Source organism: Symphalangus syndactylus, chromosome X, assembly GCF_028878055.3.
Source record: "Symphalangus syndactylus isolate Jambi chromosome X, NHGRI_mSymSyn1-v2.1_pri, whole genome shotgun sequence".
In the NCBI taxonomy this organism is placed as follows: domain Eukaryota; kingdom Metazoa; phylum Chordata; class Mammalia; order Primates; family Hylobatidae; genus Symphalangus; species Symphalangus syndactylus.
In genome coordinates, this window is record NC_072447.2 from 50,022,430 (window position 1) to 50,039,354 (window position 16,925).

General features: G+C 37.2%; 1 protein-coding gene across 1 annotated transcript in view; it reads left to right on the forward strand.

Annotated features, from left to right (window-relative positions):
* Positions 1–16,925, forward strand: part of CFAP47 (cilia and flagella associated protein 47) — a 455,521-nt gene that overhangs the window by 22,842 nt on the left and 415,754 nt on the right. Inside the window, 5 exon segments of the mRNA XM_063634578.1 lie at positions 4,033–4,171; positions 7,172–7,400; positions 7,846–8,006; positions 9,632–9,759; positions 11,993–12,228. Coding sequence (XP_063490648.1) covers positions 4,033–4,171; positions 7,172–7,400; positions 7,846–8,006; positions 9,632–9,759; positions 11,993–12,228 — 893 coding nt within the window.

Genomic DNA, 16,925 nt, shown 5'->3' on the forward strand with positions numbered 1-16,925 from the left:
GCCATGGGATCTCCATATATTCTTCATGCATAACATAACCCTAATTTATAGGATTATATATTTTAACATAATCATAATTTATTTGGTTTAGTGATTTCTTGGAGTTTCACTAAAGAACTATGAAGCTTTTAATGAAAGATGATTAAACCCAGAAGGAACCTGTTAAATCCATATGAGCATTCTGAAGAGTCTCTAAAAATTAGTCGTTTGGAAACATGTGGAGCCTCATACATATTTATTGTGCTTAGAACCAAGGGAATTTTAAAAAATCGTAAGAAATAGCAATAGCCTGGGGTACATGACAATTGATTTTTAATAACATTCTATAGAACTACAGACTCTGGTTACCCTGGCTTGATCTTACAGATACTCTGAGGCAAAAATCTGCTTAGCAGTTCCTAAAAATTTTTTCAAGGATTATAGACAGTGTAACCATGTATACTGCACCACTTAGTGTCTAATTTGCTTCTCTAGAGAAGATAGAACAATCCAGATTCAAAAATCACACAGATTTGTGTGAGGGACCCCTCATCCCAGCTATAGCTGTGGTTACCCTTGTGTTTTATGTGCCCCCACTAAGTCTTATCAGTGGACAAGTCTATAGGTCTGTTTTACATGGCTTATTGGCAAAAGCTGACATAGTTGGCCACTGCCACTTTCTTGGGAAAACAAAACAAAAACAATTCAAAGCCCTTTGGCTTCTGTGACAACTCACTGTCTTATATAGAATACTAATTAATAACTCAGGTCCTGAAGTGAGGTTGAACAGGGCCCAAATCTTAGTTGCATCATTTACTATCTGGGAGGCCCTGGGTAAGGAATTTGAGCTTCCAAAACATCCATTGTCTGACTTACACATTAGAGATAAAGATAGTACCTTCCTCCTCTAATGGTGGTGATGATTAATAAAATGCTTAGCACACTCTCTGGCATATATAACTTTTCAGTAAATATTAGCTATTTATGTTATAATTATTATTTTTCTACCACCTCTGCCCTCTTCAGTTCTTTTTCCTAGACTGGTGTTTCTTTTTGTGGTGTATTAAATGTGAGTGTTTCCTAAGGTTTGCCATAGACTCTTATGTTTCTTTAGTCAAGGTACTCTCCTCGGACCATCACTTCCCTTCCTTTTACTTCACTGACTACTCCTAGATCTATACAATCCTTTGGGTATCCTTCAGTTTTCTCAAACTTAACAGCTTCCCCCAATACTTCTTTTTTCTTTGTCAATTAATGTTACCACTATGTATTTGGACAGTTCCAAAACTTGGCAAAATTTTCAACACCTCTCTCTTTTTCACTTCCTACCCCCTTAGTCAATTAGTAAATCTTATCTGTTCACTTCATAATTAAGCCAGTAATCCTATTTTTCTCTGCCCAATGCCACTTTTTTACAAAAAGCCATTATCTTCCCCTGCTGAATAACTACATTAACCTAAATTATTTTCCTGACGTTACTTCCTTTTAGTTTATTTCCCACACATTAGCCAGTGCCATATCTGAGAAGAAATGAAAATTTGATCACAAATATTCCATTTGTAACATTCTTTTTTCTTCTTCTGGTTTTTTTTTTTTTTTTTTTTTTTTTTTTTTTGAGACAGAGTCTTGCTGTGTCACTCAGGCTGGAGTGCAGTGGCATGGTCTTGGCTCACTGCAACCTCCGCCTCCCAGGCTCAACCGATTTTCCTGCTTCAGCCTCCCCAGTAGCTGGGATTACAGGTGTGCGCCACCATGCCCGACTAATTTTTGTATTTTCAGTAGAGATGGGGTTTCACTATGTTGACCAGGCTGGTCTCGAACTCCTGACCTCAAGTGATCCTCCCACCTCCCTCTTCCAAAGTGCTGGGATTACAAGCATGAGCCACCACACCTGGCCAACATTCTTTTTTTCAATAACTCTCTTCTCTTAGGATGATATTCTTGCTTCTGTTGTTAGCAATTTAAAAAGCCAAACAAATGGTTTTTGTATTAAAGTTAAATAAGACATAGTAATGTTGACATACCTGCAATTTAAACATATTTAGAAAATTAAACAATATTCTTTCATATTTTGTGTTGCTTCTGAATAAGTTTTTGAAATATTCACTTAAACTCTTTTGTCAAATTATGTCTAAGTGGTTACAATATGGGAAACTTTTTCACTGACTCAGCCTTAGCTAAATTTATAAACCTTTTTTTTCTTACAGAATGGAGTCAATAATACCTATTTATTTGAAATGGATATAATTTTATATATTTTTGATTTATTTTATGATAGAAAATTAACTTCAAATATTATGCTATTAGCACATCTATGAAATGATTGAATTGACCAATTTTGTTAGTTACTTTGCATTTTCAAATATTGTCTTTTTAATATTTTCATCACTTTTGTTGTGCTAACATTTTGTTTTCCTAAATTAAATGAATACTTTTGGAAAATATCATCAGATGTGATTTAAGACTAGTGATTTCAGAATTTGCAAAACTGTTTATTTTGGCACCGTGCTCATTTGTGTTATAATGATAATAAAGGGACTAGTGATTGGCTGCTTCTATTTGTTGGCCATACTTTAAGTACTGCTTAGTGCTAAGCAGTGTGTGGAGTGCTGTGACCACAGACATGAGAAAGAGATTGTATCTGATTTCAAGGACCACATGCTCTAATATAGGCAAAAAACATTACCATAAATTATGAACCATTTCTGCTTTCAGAATAAGAATCTTTGTACCCTCCTTCTCATATACCATTTGATTTCAGAAACCAATCCCCTTTGCCCTTATCCTGTGTGAATTGGATAAATTCATCTCCTAGGGAATGGTAATAACTGTAAGTATGAACCTGTGGTCAGAAATATCCAAGTGAAAATCTCATCTTCATTAGTTAGTTACTAACTGTAGTAGTTATTGCTATATAACAAACCACCCTAAAATATCTTCAAACAGCAGTTATTTTTTAATTGGTCATGTGGTTATGTGTATCCAGATTGGCTGGAACTTGACTGATCTAGAATAGGCTGGGCTCATCTGGGTGCTCTGCTTCAAGCTGAAGCAGCTGGGCCTGTTCTGTTTCTCACTGCAGGTCTGTGGGTCAGCTGGGTGGCTCTGCTCCACATTTGCTCATTCTAGGGCATGGGCCAAAAGGACAGCAGTTACTCAGGAGAAACACTTCTCAAAGTCAAGGGGCTTGATCATGTAATTTGCTTTGGCTAATAACATGTGGGTGTAATTGATAGCATGCCAGTTCCAACCTAGATGCACTTCTACTATGGGAGGTGGGAAGTGTTTTATCCTGAGTAATTGCTGTCCTTTTGGCCCATGCCCTAGAATGACCAAATGTGGTGCAGAGTCACCCAGCTGACTCACACACCTGCAGTGACAAACTCTGGAACAATAGGGTAAAGATACGAATGTGGAAAAAGGTGAAGAATTGTGGTCAGCAAGCCAATCTACCACAGTAGTTGTGTGACTTTGAACAAGTCATTCATCATTTCAAAGCTTCTATTTTGTTACTTGTAAAATGGAGGTAATGATTGAAAATATTATATCATAGATTATTTATGGCAATTAAATAACCTATGCAGAGCTCTTAACATAAGTGTCTGAACGTAGTAAGCAGATAATTTTAACTATTGGTGAGACTTGAATTCTAACAACAGGATCATATTTGTTGGGTGACCTCAGAGATTGGACTTACAATTAAAGCTTTAATTCTTGGTACACTGTAGACCATCTGCTCCAGGGGTATTCAATCTTTTGGCTTCCCTGAGCTACAATGGAAGAAGAAGAATTGTTTTGGGCCACACATCAAATACACTAACACTAATGATAGTTGATGAGCTTAAAATATCTCAAAAAATCTCATAATGTTGTAAGAAAGTTTATGAATTTGTGTTGGGCTGCATTCAAAGCCGTCCTGGGCTGCATGTGGCCCATGGGCCATGGGTTAGGCAAGCTTGGTCTACTTGGTAAAGTATGTTGGTCCCCTACTGAGAGTGTGCATGCGACATTGTAAGGGTCCAGATGTAAATCAACTGCTCTTATTCCCTATAGGCATATTTAAGGCAGAATACCACGGCCAATTACCTATCCTCATTTTTCCAACTAGTGGTATCGTGGATGCTAAGTCATCAATGGTTATTAAAGCAGATTTCTGTGCAGACCAGCCAAGAATTGTAGATGAAGAGGCAATGTGAATATATACTGTGGTTCTAAAAATTATAATATGGATCTCAATGCTTTCCCATTTAACCCTGCAGATGTGACTTTGATTGTATGTTAGCTCCTTTGTTCTTCCATTCAGCATTGTTCATTGAGTATTTGCCAAGCAGTAGGTTTTTAAGAAATGGGAAGAACTAGAGGATGGCATATGGGTACACATAACAGGATCTTCTATTTTGAATTTCATTGAGGTGAGAGAGTGGACCAGGGAAGGGCTCCACTAACAAGGTGATAGTTGAATCAAATACTTATTGGTGAGTAGTAATTAGCCAGACAAAGAGCAGTGATGTGATTTGGTGTGTGTGTGTGTGTGTGTGTGTGTGTGTGTAGGGGTGGTGGGAGTTAGTGATGGGAGTAGCATAGAGGAGGGATTTCAGGCAGAGCAAGTAACATACTGGAAATCCTAGAGGCAAAAAGACAGTATTGCACACCAAGGGAGCTTTGGCAATGTAGAATTAAAAAGATGGAGGTGGGGAGTGACAGGAGACAAGACCAGAAAAACCAAATGGAATGTCTAGTTTGAAGGGCTTTGTAGTCCAGCATTTTTGTGCGGTATGTCTTAATTCATTGCTAGAATGTGCAATCAATATAATGGGCCATCACCAGTATTTTTAACAAACGACTTAAAAATATCAGAATGCATCTGTGGTGTGTGTGTGTATGTGTGTGTGTGTGTGTTCTGGCATTGGAATGTAAAATACTTTTTTTACTGAAGGTCACAGTCATAAATATGCGATAAACAGGTGTGAACCCTGATAGGAGCTTGGGTTTTATTGTGAAGGCTATGAACTCTTAGGAGGGTTTTAAGATGAGAGTGTCATGATTAGTTTGTATTTTAGAAAGGTCATGCGTCATGCTAGTGGCAGTGTGCAAAACAGACCAGGGAGTACAAGTGTGGAGTGAGAAGCTTGACTAGAAATTACAGTAAAGCAAGAGGAAAATGATAAAGGTCTGAGATAAGGTCAACTGAGAAGACTGATAGAAGTGTGCAAATTGGGCCGGGCGCGGTGGCTCACGCCTGTAATCCTAGCACTTTGGGAGGCCCAGGCGGGCGGATCATGAGGTCAGGAGATCGAAACCATCCTGGCTAACACGGTGAAATCTTGCCTCTACCGAAACTAGAAAAAATTAGCCAGGCGCGGGAGCGGGCGCCTGTAGTCCCAGCTACTTGGGAGGCTGAGCCAGGAGAATGGTGCGAACCCGGGAGTCGGAGCTTGCAGTGAGCCGAGATCGCACCACTGCACTCTAGCCTGGCAGACAGAGCCAGACTCCATCTCAAAAAAAAAAAAAAAAAAAAAAAAAAAGAAGTGTGCAAATTGGAGATAGGCTGTGGAGGTAGATTTGACTAGATTTGGTGACTGATGGTAGCAAAGGAAGATAAAAGGTGGAACAGGGTTATGGGAGAAGATCTTAAATTCAGTTTTGATATGTTGGAATGGTTTTACTTTTCAGATTCCTGGTGGAGCTGGCTGGGGCTTATTAAATTATCTTGAGTCCCAGAAAGAAATTTGATTTAGATGTACAAGTTGAGTGTTCCTTACTCAAAATACTTAAGATCAGAAGTGTTTTAGATTTCAATTTTGTTTGGATTTTGGAATATTTGCATTATACTTACTAGTTTAGTATCCCTAATCTAAAAATCTGAAATCTGACATACTCCAATAAGCATTGCCTTTGAGTTTTATATCAGCATTCAAAAAGTTCGGGATTTTGGAGCATTATGGATTTCATATTAGGAATACTCAGCCTGTATAGGGTTGAAGATCATTAGTGTGTAAGTGGTAGAAGAAACAGAAGTGTTGAGAAGAACTTTGAGAAGGAGAGTAGAGTGAGAAAGAGTAAGAGAAAAAACACTGCTATTCATGTTAACTATTCATCAAGTTTAAAAAAGGTCCCAGTCTTAGAAGAGTGAGAAGGTGGGGCCTGAGTGAGTTAAAAGAAAACCTGGAAATTATGGTGTCAAGGAAGCTAAGGGAGGAGCAATTCAATGCCCAGTGTTATAGGATATAGTGTAAGATAAGGGCTTAGGTGATAGTTGTGGAGTAGTCAGTTATCTGTGGTATCTGATGGGCCTAAATTGGAAGATTGCATTTATGCCAGAGTGGGATAAAAATGAAAGAGCAGTTCCCAAAGAGAACTGAAATTCATCTGAGAAGTGAAGTTTAATGGAGAAATATTTATTTCAGCAAAGAAGTGGGATTTTTGTTTCGTTTTGGTTTTGAGATGGGGTCTCTTTCTGTCACCCTGACTGGAATGCAGTGGTGCAGTCACGGCTCACTGCAGCCATGACCTCCCAGGCTCCAGCAATTCCCCTACCTCAGCCTCCAGAGTAGCTGGACCTTAAGGTGTGTGTCATCATCCCTGGCTATTTTAATTTCTTGTTGTTGTTGTTGTTGTAGAGATAGGGTCTCACTGTGTTGCCTAGGCTCATCTCAAACTCCTGGACAAAAGCAGTCCTCCCTCCTTGGCTGCCCACAGTGCTAGGATTACAGGTGTGAGATCACACCCAGGCAGCAGTGCGTTTTACTGAGATATGTTAGATTGTAAGGAATTGAGGTGTAAGGATGGGGATAAGATAAGCTGTTGGACTTGGGAGATGAGAAGAATTAGAAAAGAATTTCAGAATTTGAGAGCTAGAGGTAACCATACAAATCATTTAAATAATTGGCAATATGAATATGCCATTGAGTTTTTTCTGGGTTCAATTCATGAGATTGTTTTACAACTTTATTGTTTCCTGAAGACAGTGAATTAGGCTGCACATATGCCATTCCATTTTGTAGATTCAGATATACAGAAGAACCTGATAACCTCTGGTATGTATGTGAAAGGAACTACTCTTACGCTACTGAATTTTAATGATAATGTGATTCTATAAAGTTTGTGTTTATCGAAATGTGTGGGAGAAGAACAAAGTATATAGAATTCTAATTAAAATATGTGTGTATGTGCATATTTTATTATCCTGTAGAGTGATTTTGCAAGGCCAACCTGAGATGCTCTTGAGTATCAAAGCTCATGTGGTTGAGCAGATTATTGAATTATTAAACATGAGTAGTAACAGAAGGCTGGAATGCATACACTTTGGTCCTGTTTTCTTTGGATCATCAAAAATTAAACATGCACGTATATACAATAATAGCCTAGAGCCCATAAATTGGGTGGCCATAATACAAGATGATGCCGTGGGAGAAGAATTGGTAAGTAAATGGTGCGATGGGGATATCAGGTATTATGATTTAAAAGAGATTGTGTTGAATCTACTAATAACCAACAAGCTTTTTAATTGTTCAAAATATCTTTTAACATGGGCAGATAGATTTGATTTCATGTGTATCCAATAGCAACCTCAAAAAATTCAGAAATTAAGCTAACATTTATAGTAATATATATCTGAAGTAAACTAGACAAGTGCTTCTTATAGATCAGTGGCTAATTGAAGGTATTTCTGTTCTCATCAATTTTTTAATCCTTTTTCAAATTGTATGATGTGCCTTGATCAAATTTATGTGTAAATGTTACGTTAAAGATAGATATTTGCTATTTCCTAGATTCTGGAATTTCAATAATTATTTTGTAACCTCCTCAAAAAATTTTTTTTGTGTTTTGCCTTAATACTCTTTTATATCTGACTTTATATTACAGGGTACAGATATTCTACAAAGAACAGATATTGCTTTAAATAATCTCACCTACATAAGAAAAATAAAGAACATAGATACTACTATCATTATCTCCTGTCTTCCTAATGAAGGGAATTTACAACCTTATCAAAAGACTGTAATTACATTTTGTTTCACCCCAAAGTAAGCAAAAATTAATTTCATTGTAATGTTAAATATTAATGGAAAGTATATTAACTACACTTTAATCAGATTCACTTTAATACTATAATAGTAAAACTTGCCAGAAGGCACAAATCAGATTTTTCTTGTCATGGTTCTAGATGTTTCTAACATGGTTAGTAATATTTCTAATAATTCTAAATATGGTTCTAAATACTTCATGTGAAGTTAAAAATCTCCCTAGACTTTGCGGAAATGGGGTGGTGGAAGTGCAAGTTTTGAGTTGTTTTGGAGTGTGGCCCCAAATTGTTTGTGCAGTCAAGACGTTGTTGTCCCCATGAATAGTCAGGTGCATGCAGCATGTCGTAGGTCCCTCCAAAGAGGATGCAATGCTTCTGGCAGGGCAAAATTATTGCTGACTATCCTAAGTATTAAACCTATAGCACCTTCCAGGGATCCAGCCAAGCTTGTTTGCTGAAATTCATACAGACTTTTAGCACTTAAGCCAGTGTACATTTTTCATAATTCCATGAACTTTGTTTTGTTATTAAATTTGAAGAACATGCTGTTTTAAATATATAATAGTAATTTCAGTGACACCTTGATAGGTTGTAATATGTGTGAACTGATTCAATTGCAAGAATATTTTCTCTTGTTTGTGAGGGGTAATGTTTAATATACTTCTTTTTTGTGGAACAGGGTTGCCTGTTGAAGATTGAGCTTGCTTTAATTTAAAGAGGTTAATAAATCAAATAAGTGTTCTATATGTAAATCCACAATTGCCTTATTAATGATACCTTCATACAAGTAGTTTCTTTGGTGAATCTGTAAGATTCTGTTTAATACACAATCTTTGAAATTTCAAATGTTCTATTCTTTTTCATGGCAGCATGTTAACTTGAGAGTCTAGCATAGAATCATAGGTATATGTATGATTTGAAGTCTTAGTTAAATGTGTTCTGACCACACTATTTGTATTCATATTTAATATTACGTGTCAGTCTTTTGTAAATGTAGTTGCGTTTGCACTACTAGAGAGCTGACCTCTAGGTAAGGCAGGTAAAAATAGCCAATGAGTAGACCTATGACATAAACCATCTCTGCCTTTGCTCCTATTTCCCTTCTTCCTAGCCTTCCTTTCCTTTTCTCCTCAAACAAAATTTAACTGTTAGCAATTCTTGTTCTCCAAATTACTTGTCCACAACAAGAGCACGGCTGGCAATATGCACTTAGTACATTGGGGAAGACAAATTTGTAACAAATGTTTTTTATTATGCCCAAGAGTAAGATGGACTATTGTAAAGAATTAATCAAAGTCCTTAGTTAGAGATGAATTTTGCCTGGAAAGAAAATTCTTTTCAGAGAAAGTGGCATTTGAGCTAGACCTTGATGACTTGGCATATTTAAATTACTCTTGCCTTGACGATGTTGGCACGAACTCATTTTTCTCAGCTTTATACTCTGTAGCCTTCTTTTGGCAAATCTCTCTGGCTGTGCAGTAAATTTGGATAATGGATTACAGTTGTATTTTCATTCCTTAACATTCCTTTGCTTGCATAGATTTAAAGGTTGGATTGATATTTCCTCTTACAGGGTGATAAAGTATATCACCTTTGCTTTAAAAACTCATTGTAATTTTTTTACAGGCTAATGGCTGATGGTAAAAAGGATACTGGACCTTCATACAGGCAGGACTATGCTCTCTTTTTGAGATTTGAGTCCATAGGAAGTAAAGATGGATTTTTGGGAGATGATGACTATAAAACCATCAAAAGTAAGTGTGAAATTAACAAAATTATAAAATCCGTAGCCATTTAAATTGTTTAAAAATTTGAACATGAATATATGTAGAGACAATCTAATAAAATATATAATTAGTGAATAGAAAAAAAAGCAAACATGTCCAAGAGACCTTAAAGTGTCATCTGTGGCATGTTAAGAAGTCAACTTCACAATCGTTTACATAATAATTTTCCAGGTTAGAAGTTAGATTACTTTATAATTTTAAATGATGTTAGATAAACATGATGATCTAGAGTTTAAGGAATAAGAAAAAAAACCCAGATTTCTTTTCTATGTATGCCTAGGTTTTTTCTCAGGATTGGTATGGGGACAAATGACCCATTCCATCTCTACTAATCCTTCAGCTCTCTTAGAATCTACAAATAGGAACAGTAAAAAACAAGTTAGTAGGGTACAGGACAGTGTTATTGGATACTGATAATTGCTCATGTTTTGCAGGTCACATGTCAATATGCCTTCTATGTTTTATATTCTCAGGTTATATTAGGTTGGTTGTAGTGAGGAAAAAAATGGAATGGGACTTGGAGTTCAGCTTAGCAAGACAGATCAAAGAGAAAATAGAGAATTAGGAAGATTAGGAATCAAATCCAGGAAAATGAGCTATACCAAGGAGGGATTAGATCACCATCCTGGATATTTATGCAAATCGAGTGTGTCAGTATAAGTGATATTGAGCAGGATTTAACTGTATTCCTTGGGCATAAATGGATTGTTCTGTTACTATTTATATTGTGTTTTGTGATATTGAGCTATGTCTGCTGATCCTAGACAGCAATGAGAATTCCACATTTATACAAAGTTTACAGGTTAATCCAGTTTTGAATAGCCAGGGATGGAGTTAGTAGGTTTGCCTTAAAGGTAATTTAGAGTGTAAGATTGCCTACTAAGAGCATTAGTGAAAAAATGCAAACTCTTTTTCTTTGGTTCTAGTTACACTGCTCTCTCTCTGCAAAATTGTTCTTCTGCTATCATCTTTCTAGTTTCCCAAAAACTTCATGTTTATATTTTTGCCCAGCTTCTATTCTATTGTCCATTATTCTAATTACTCTTTTTCATGTGCACTTATATCTGTTGGTCTGTCTCCCACAGTGACGGAGTGAAAAGCCTCTAATTCTATGAAATTCAACTTTCGGCTTACATTGGGTCTGCACATAGGAATCTGATTGTGTTGGAGAAAAACACACAACCTTATTGAGAGGTTTCACTTTGTATCTATAATTGCTAATCCCAAGTGAGTTCTTTAAGCTGTTTGGCATTCCTATTGCTTTCACCCATTCATTCACTCTTACACAATCTGAGATGAATATCACACACCTTTTATTCTCTCCTCAAGTCTCCACTCTTTCCTCCTTCATCTTCACTCATAAGCTTGAACACAGAGTGGTCTAGTAGACATTTCCATAAGAATGTCTACTAGGTATCTCAGCTTAACATGTCCCAAACAGAACTCCTGATTTTTCCACAACCGGCCCCTCCTTCAGTCTCTTGTTTCAAGAAATGGCAATTCCATCATTTTGGTTGCTAAGGCAAAAAACTTAGAGTCATCCTTTATCATCACTTCTTCGTTTCCCTATTCTGTGTCCAATGTATCAGCAAATCTTCTTAAGTCTACCCTCAAAAATATATCTAAAATCCGACAATTTTTCACCATTTTTCTACTCTTCTCCTCCAGCCATTTGTTCTTTAAAGTCGTTTGAGCATGAGAGACAAGTTCCTGCCTTAGCGTGTTTGTGTTTGCTGTTCTCTCTGCCTGGAATAAACTTTTCCTAGATTTTCACATTTTTTTCCAGACTCCCTTTATATCTTGGCTCAAGTATCTCCGTATCAGAGAGGCCTTTTTGGACATCTCTACATAAAACAGAATCCCCAAGACCTTGTACTCTGTCTCAACCTGTCTTACCTTTACCCATAATACTTATCTTCTATGAAATGCTGTGTAAACATATAACATTATTTGGTTGATTATTGTCAATGTCACCTCACTAGAATGTACAGTCCGTAAGAGCAGGAATGTTGTCTCTTTTATTCACTGCTATATCCGCAAGGTGTGACACAGAGAAGACACTCAATAATTGTGTTGAATGAAAAAATTGAATGAGCTACCCAATTTGCATTAGGTCTTTCAGACAACAAATAGACTAAGCAAATATATTCTGGATTCCCCAAACACTTTTTATGTTCAACAGCTATTATTGCTTTTCCAGGTGAACGATTTCAGAAAATGGAATTAGCACTGACAGGCACAGGACTTCCTGTTTTACTACAGTTTGATCCAGGACCAGTTCTTAATTTTAAACCTTGTTTCATGGGTGAACGTTCAGAAATTCAGTGTATCATAAAAAATCTATGCGAATTACTTCCTGTGACGTACCACTTTAAAAAAATTGCAAATTTTGAAATTGATCCTGAAAACGGCAAGATTAATGGAGGGGGTATGGTGGTAAGATAATTTTTCTTTGCTTTTACATGGCAGCTAACATTTTAAGGTGTGCTAAAATGCTATGCAGAGGATTAGAAACGACATGTGTTCTACCAGTGTTTATAAATTGTTTCTCTTCTGCAGCCTAGTTATGAGGATTTTTGTATTGGTACTCATATAGAATCCATAATGATTTGTTAAGTGCCTGTCATGTGCCAATGAAAGCATTTGGCACCAGGGAATTTAAAGAGATGCAAAACATAGTTACTTCCTCTAAAATAGTAGACATATACACAGGTAGGTATGGCTTAAGGAGAATATAAAACATGTTAAAGTTGTAACAAGGTGATATAGAAACTCAAATAACAGAATGTTTACTTCTAACCAGATAGAAAGTTCTCCATAGGAGAGTAATGTATGAGCCAGACATTGAAGCGTGAGTAGAATTTTGAAGTTTGAAACTGGTGATATTTACCAGGCCTAGAACTTGTACTGCTGGTACAAAGCAGAAAAAGAGAACGCCAAGGCATACCTGTGAGCACTAGGTCAGCTTCTGGTTGTCAGGAGCTGTTTTTCTTTTAATTGCTGCACAGGTAACTCTTTCCCATATCCTCTAAACAATGGGTTGAAAGACGATGGTCCACAGGTCAAATATGGCCTGATACCTGTTTTGGTAATTAGTGTTTTTGGAATATAGCCACTCTTATTTGTTCACCTATTGCCTAAGGCTATTTTCATACAAAAAGACAGAGTTGGCCGGGCGCGGTGGCTCACACCTGTGATCCCAGTACTTTGGGAGGCCGAGGCAGGTGGATCACAAGTCAAGAGATCCAGACCATCCTGGCCAATGTGGTGAAACCCTGTCTCTACTAAAAATATGAAAATTAGCCGGGTGTGGTGGCACGGTGCCTCTAGTCCCAGCTACTCCGGAGGCTGAGGCAGGAGAATTGCTTGAACCCGGGAGGCAGAGGTTGCAGTGAGCCGAGATCACACCACTGCACTCCAGCCTGGCGACAGAGCAAGACTCCGTCTCAAACAAACAAACAAACAAACAAACAAACAAAGACAGACTTGAGTGGTTGTGGGAAAATCTATGCCCCATGAAGCCTAAAGCATTCACTGTCTGGCAATTTACAGAAAACGTTTGCTGAACCCTGCCTTAAATATAGCAAACATGAGTGCTGTCAGTTTCTCCTCAGTTTCTTATGTTATCATATTTCTTCCACTGCGGTGATGTAGTTCATAAAGTTATTGAAGGAAGCTTTCTTCCAATTGCAATTAAGAACTATTGTATACATGTTTATATACATGCAGCTCCTATTTGTATCTCTTACTGCTTCATTAGTATGACTCTCTCCCTCCAAATTTGGATAGATGTTATCAGTTTTCATTGAATAGCAACAAATGTTAGCCACTTTATACTAAATGTTTTCTTTTTAACTGCTTCCTAGATTTCCTGTAGTCCAAGTCTCTTAAACCTACCGACTCAATTATTTTTCTCCAGTAACATATGCATCTTTCAAAACATATCTAATAGCTAACTCCCCAATATTATTTTTAACCCTCTACATTTATGAATTTTTCCAACAGTAATAATTTTCAAATTAGTAAAAATGTGAATGTAAGAAATATAGTAGACACTGGAGAACTGTGGCCTGCACAGACTGGTCAAATGGCCTTTGACTATTTAGAAGTGTGATAAGATTATTCTTTTTAAATAACAACTTTATTGATATGTAATTTACATACCATAAAATTCACACATTGAAGTATACAGTTCAGTGATATTAATATGTTCAGAGACTGCACACATCAGCACTAATTCCATAACGTTCTCTTCACCCCAAAAAGAAACTCCATGTCCATTAACAGTCATTCCCCTTCTCCTCATTCATCAGCCTCTGGCAAGTATTAATCTATTCTCTGTGTCAGTAGGTTTTCCAGCTTGGGTCATTTTTCTATAAATATTATATTTATATAAGGCATTTTGTGTATGGCTTCTTTCATTTAGCATATTTTCAAGGTTCATGCACATTGTAATATGTATTAATGCTTCATTTTTATAGCCAAATTATATTTTTTGTATGGATATACCACCCATTGTTTATCTGGTCATCAATTGAGGGACATTTGGGTTGTTTCCACCTTTTGACTATAATGAATAATGCTGCTATAAACATTCATGTACAACTTTTTTTGTGGACAGATTTTTAATATTGTTGAAATACACCTAAGAGTGGAATTGTTGGGGTCATATGAAAACCCTATGTTTAACTTTTTAAGAAACTGTCATACTGTTTTCCAGAGTGACTGTACCATTTTATATTCCTACCAGCAATAAATGAACATTCCAATTTACCCATACCCTCCACCACACTTGTTAATGTACTTCTTTTTTTATTATAGCCATCCCAATGGGTACAAAGTGGCATGTCCTTATGGTTTTCATTTAAATATCCCCAGTAACTAATGATGATGAATATCTTTTCATGTACTTATTGTCCATTTGTATATTTTCTTTGGAGAAATATTTATGCATATCTATGATAGGCAGAATAATGGCCCTCTAAAATATCTCTATCCTAATCTTTAGAAATTATGAACATGTGATGTTCTATGGCAAAGGAGAATTCAGGTTTCACTTGAAATTAAGACTGTTAATCAACCCAACTTAAAATAGGAAAATTAGCCTGGATTATCCAGGTGAACCCTAATATACTCTCAGGTTCCTTAAAAGTGGAAATGGAGGACAGAAAATATGTCAGTGTCAAAGTAATGGAAGACTTTACTGTCCACTGATTTCTGGCTCTGAAGGTGGAAGGGGGTGGGGTGCATAAGTTGAGGAATGGGATAGCTTCTGGAATCTGGAAAAGGCAAGAAAGCAGATTCTCTGCTAGAGTTTCCAGAAATAAACAGTTCTGCCGACACCTTGATTTTCATCCTGTGTTAGACTTCTGACAAGTGTAAGGTAAGAAATTTGAGTTATTTTAGTCAACAAGTATTTTGGTAATTTTTTATTGCCAAAATAGAAAACTAATAGAATATATTTTACTATTTTTTAAGTGGGCTGTCTTTTTGTTATGGAATTGCAAGAGTTCTTTATATATTCTCAATACAAGTCCTTTGACAGATACAGAAATCACAAATATTGTATTCCATCCTGTGGATTGTCTTCCCACTTTCTTTTTTTTTGAGATGGAGTCTCGCTCTGTTGCCCAGGCTGGAGTGCAGTGGCGCGATCTCGGCTCACTGCAAGCTCCGCCTCCCAGGTTCACGCCATTCTCCTCCCTCAGCCTCCCGAGTAGCTGGGACCATAGGCGCCCGCCACCTCGTCCGGATAATTTTTTGTATTTTTTTTTTAGTAGAGACGGGGTTTCACCGTGTTAGCCAGGATGGTCTCGATCTCCTGACCTCGTGATCCACCCACCTCAGCCTCCCAAAGTGCTGGGATTACAGGCGTGAGCCACCGCGCCTGGCCCCACTTTCTTGATAGTTACCTTTGAAGGATAAAAGTAATACTTTTTTTTTTCTTTTGAAGTTTTATTTTATTTTATTATTATTATACTTTAGGTTTTAGGGTACATGCGCACAATGTGCAGGTTTGTTACATATGTATCCATGTGCCATGTTGGTGTGCAGCACCCGTTAACTCGTCATTTAGCATTAGGTATATCTCTTAATGCTATCCCTCCCGCCTCCCCCCACCCCACAACAGTCCCCGGAGTGTGATGTTCCCCTTCCTGTGTCCATGTGTTCTCATCGTTCAATTCCCACCTATGAGTGAGAACATGCGGTGTTTGGTTTTTTGTCCTTGTGATAGTTTACTGAGAATGATGGTTTCCAGTTTCATCCATGTCCCTACAAAGGACATGAACTCATCATTTTTTATGGCTGCATAGTATTCCATGGTGTATATGTGCCACATTTTCTTAATCCAGTCTAGCGTTGTTGGACATTTGGGTTGGTTCCAAGTCTTTGCTATTGTGAATCGTGCCACAATAAACATACGTGTGCATGTGTCTTTATAGCAGCATGATTTATAATCCTTTGGGTATATACCCAGTAATGGGATGGCTGGGTCAAATGGTATTTCTAGTTCTAGATCCCTGAGGAATCGCCACACTGACTTCCACAATGGTTGAACTAGTTTCCAGTCCCACCAACAGTGTAAAAGTGTTCCTATTTCTCCACATCCTCTCCAGCACCTGTTGTTTCCTGACTTTTTAATGATGGCCATTCTAACTGGTGTGAGATGGTATCTCATTGTGGTTTTGATTTGCATTTCTCTGATGGCCAGTGATGATGAGCATTTTTTCATGTGTTTTTTGGCTGCAAAAATGTCTTCTTTTGAGAAGTGTCTGTTCATGTCCTTTGCCCACTTTTTGATGGGGTTGTTTGTTTTTTTCTTGTAAATTTGTTTGAGTTCATTGTAGATTCTGGATATTAGCCCTTTGTCAGATGAGTAGGTTGTGAAAATTTTCTCCCATTTTGTAGGTTGCCTGTTCACTCTGATGGTAGTTTCTTTTGCTATGCAGAAGCTCTTTAGTTTAATTAGATCCCATTTGTCAATTTTGGCTTTTGTTGCCATTGCTTTTGGTGTTTTAGACATGCAGTCCTTGCCCATGCCTATGTCCTGAATGGTATTGCCTAGGCTTTCTTGTAGGATTTTAATGGTTTTAGGTCTAACATGTAAGTCTTTAATCCATCTTGAATTGATT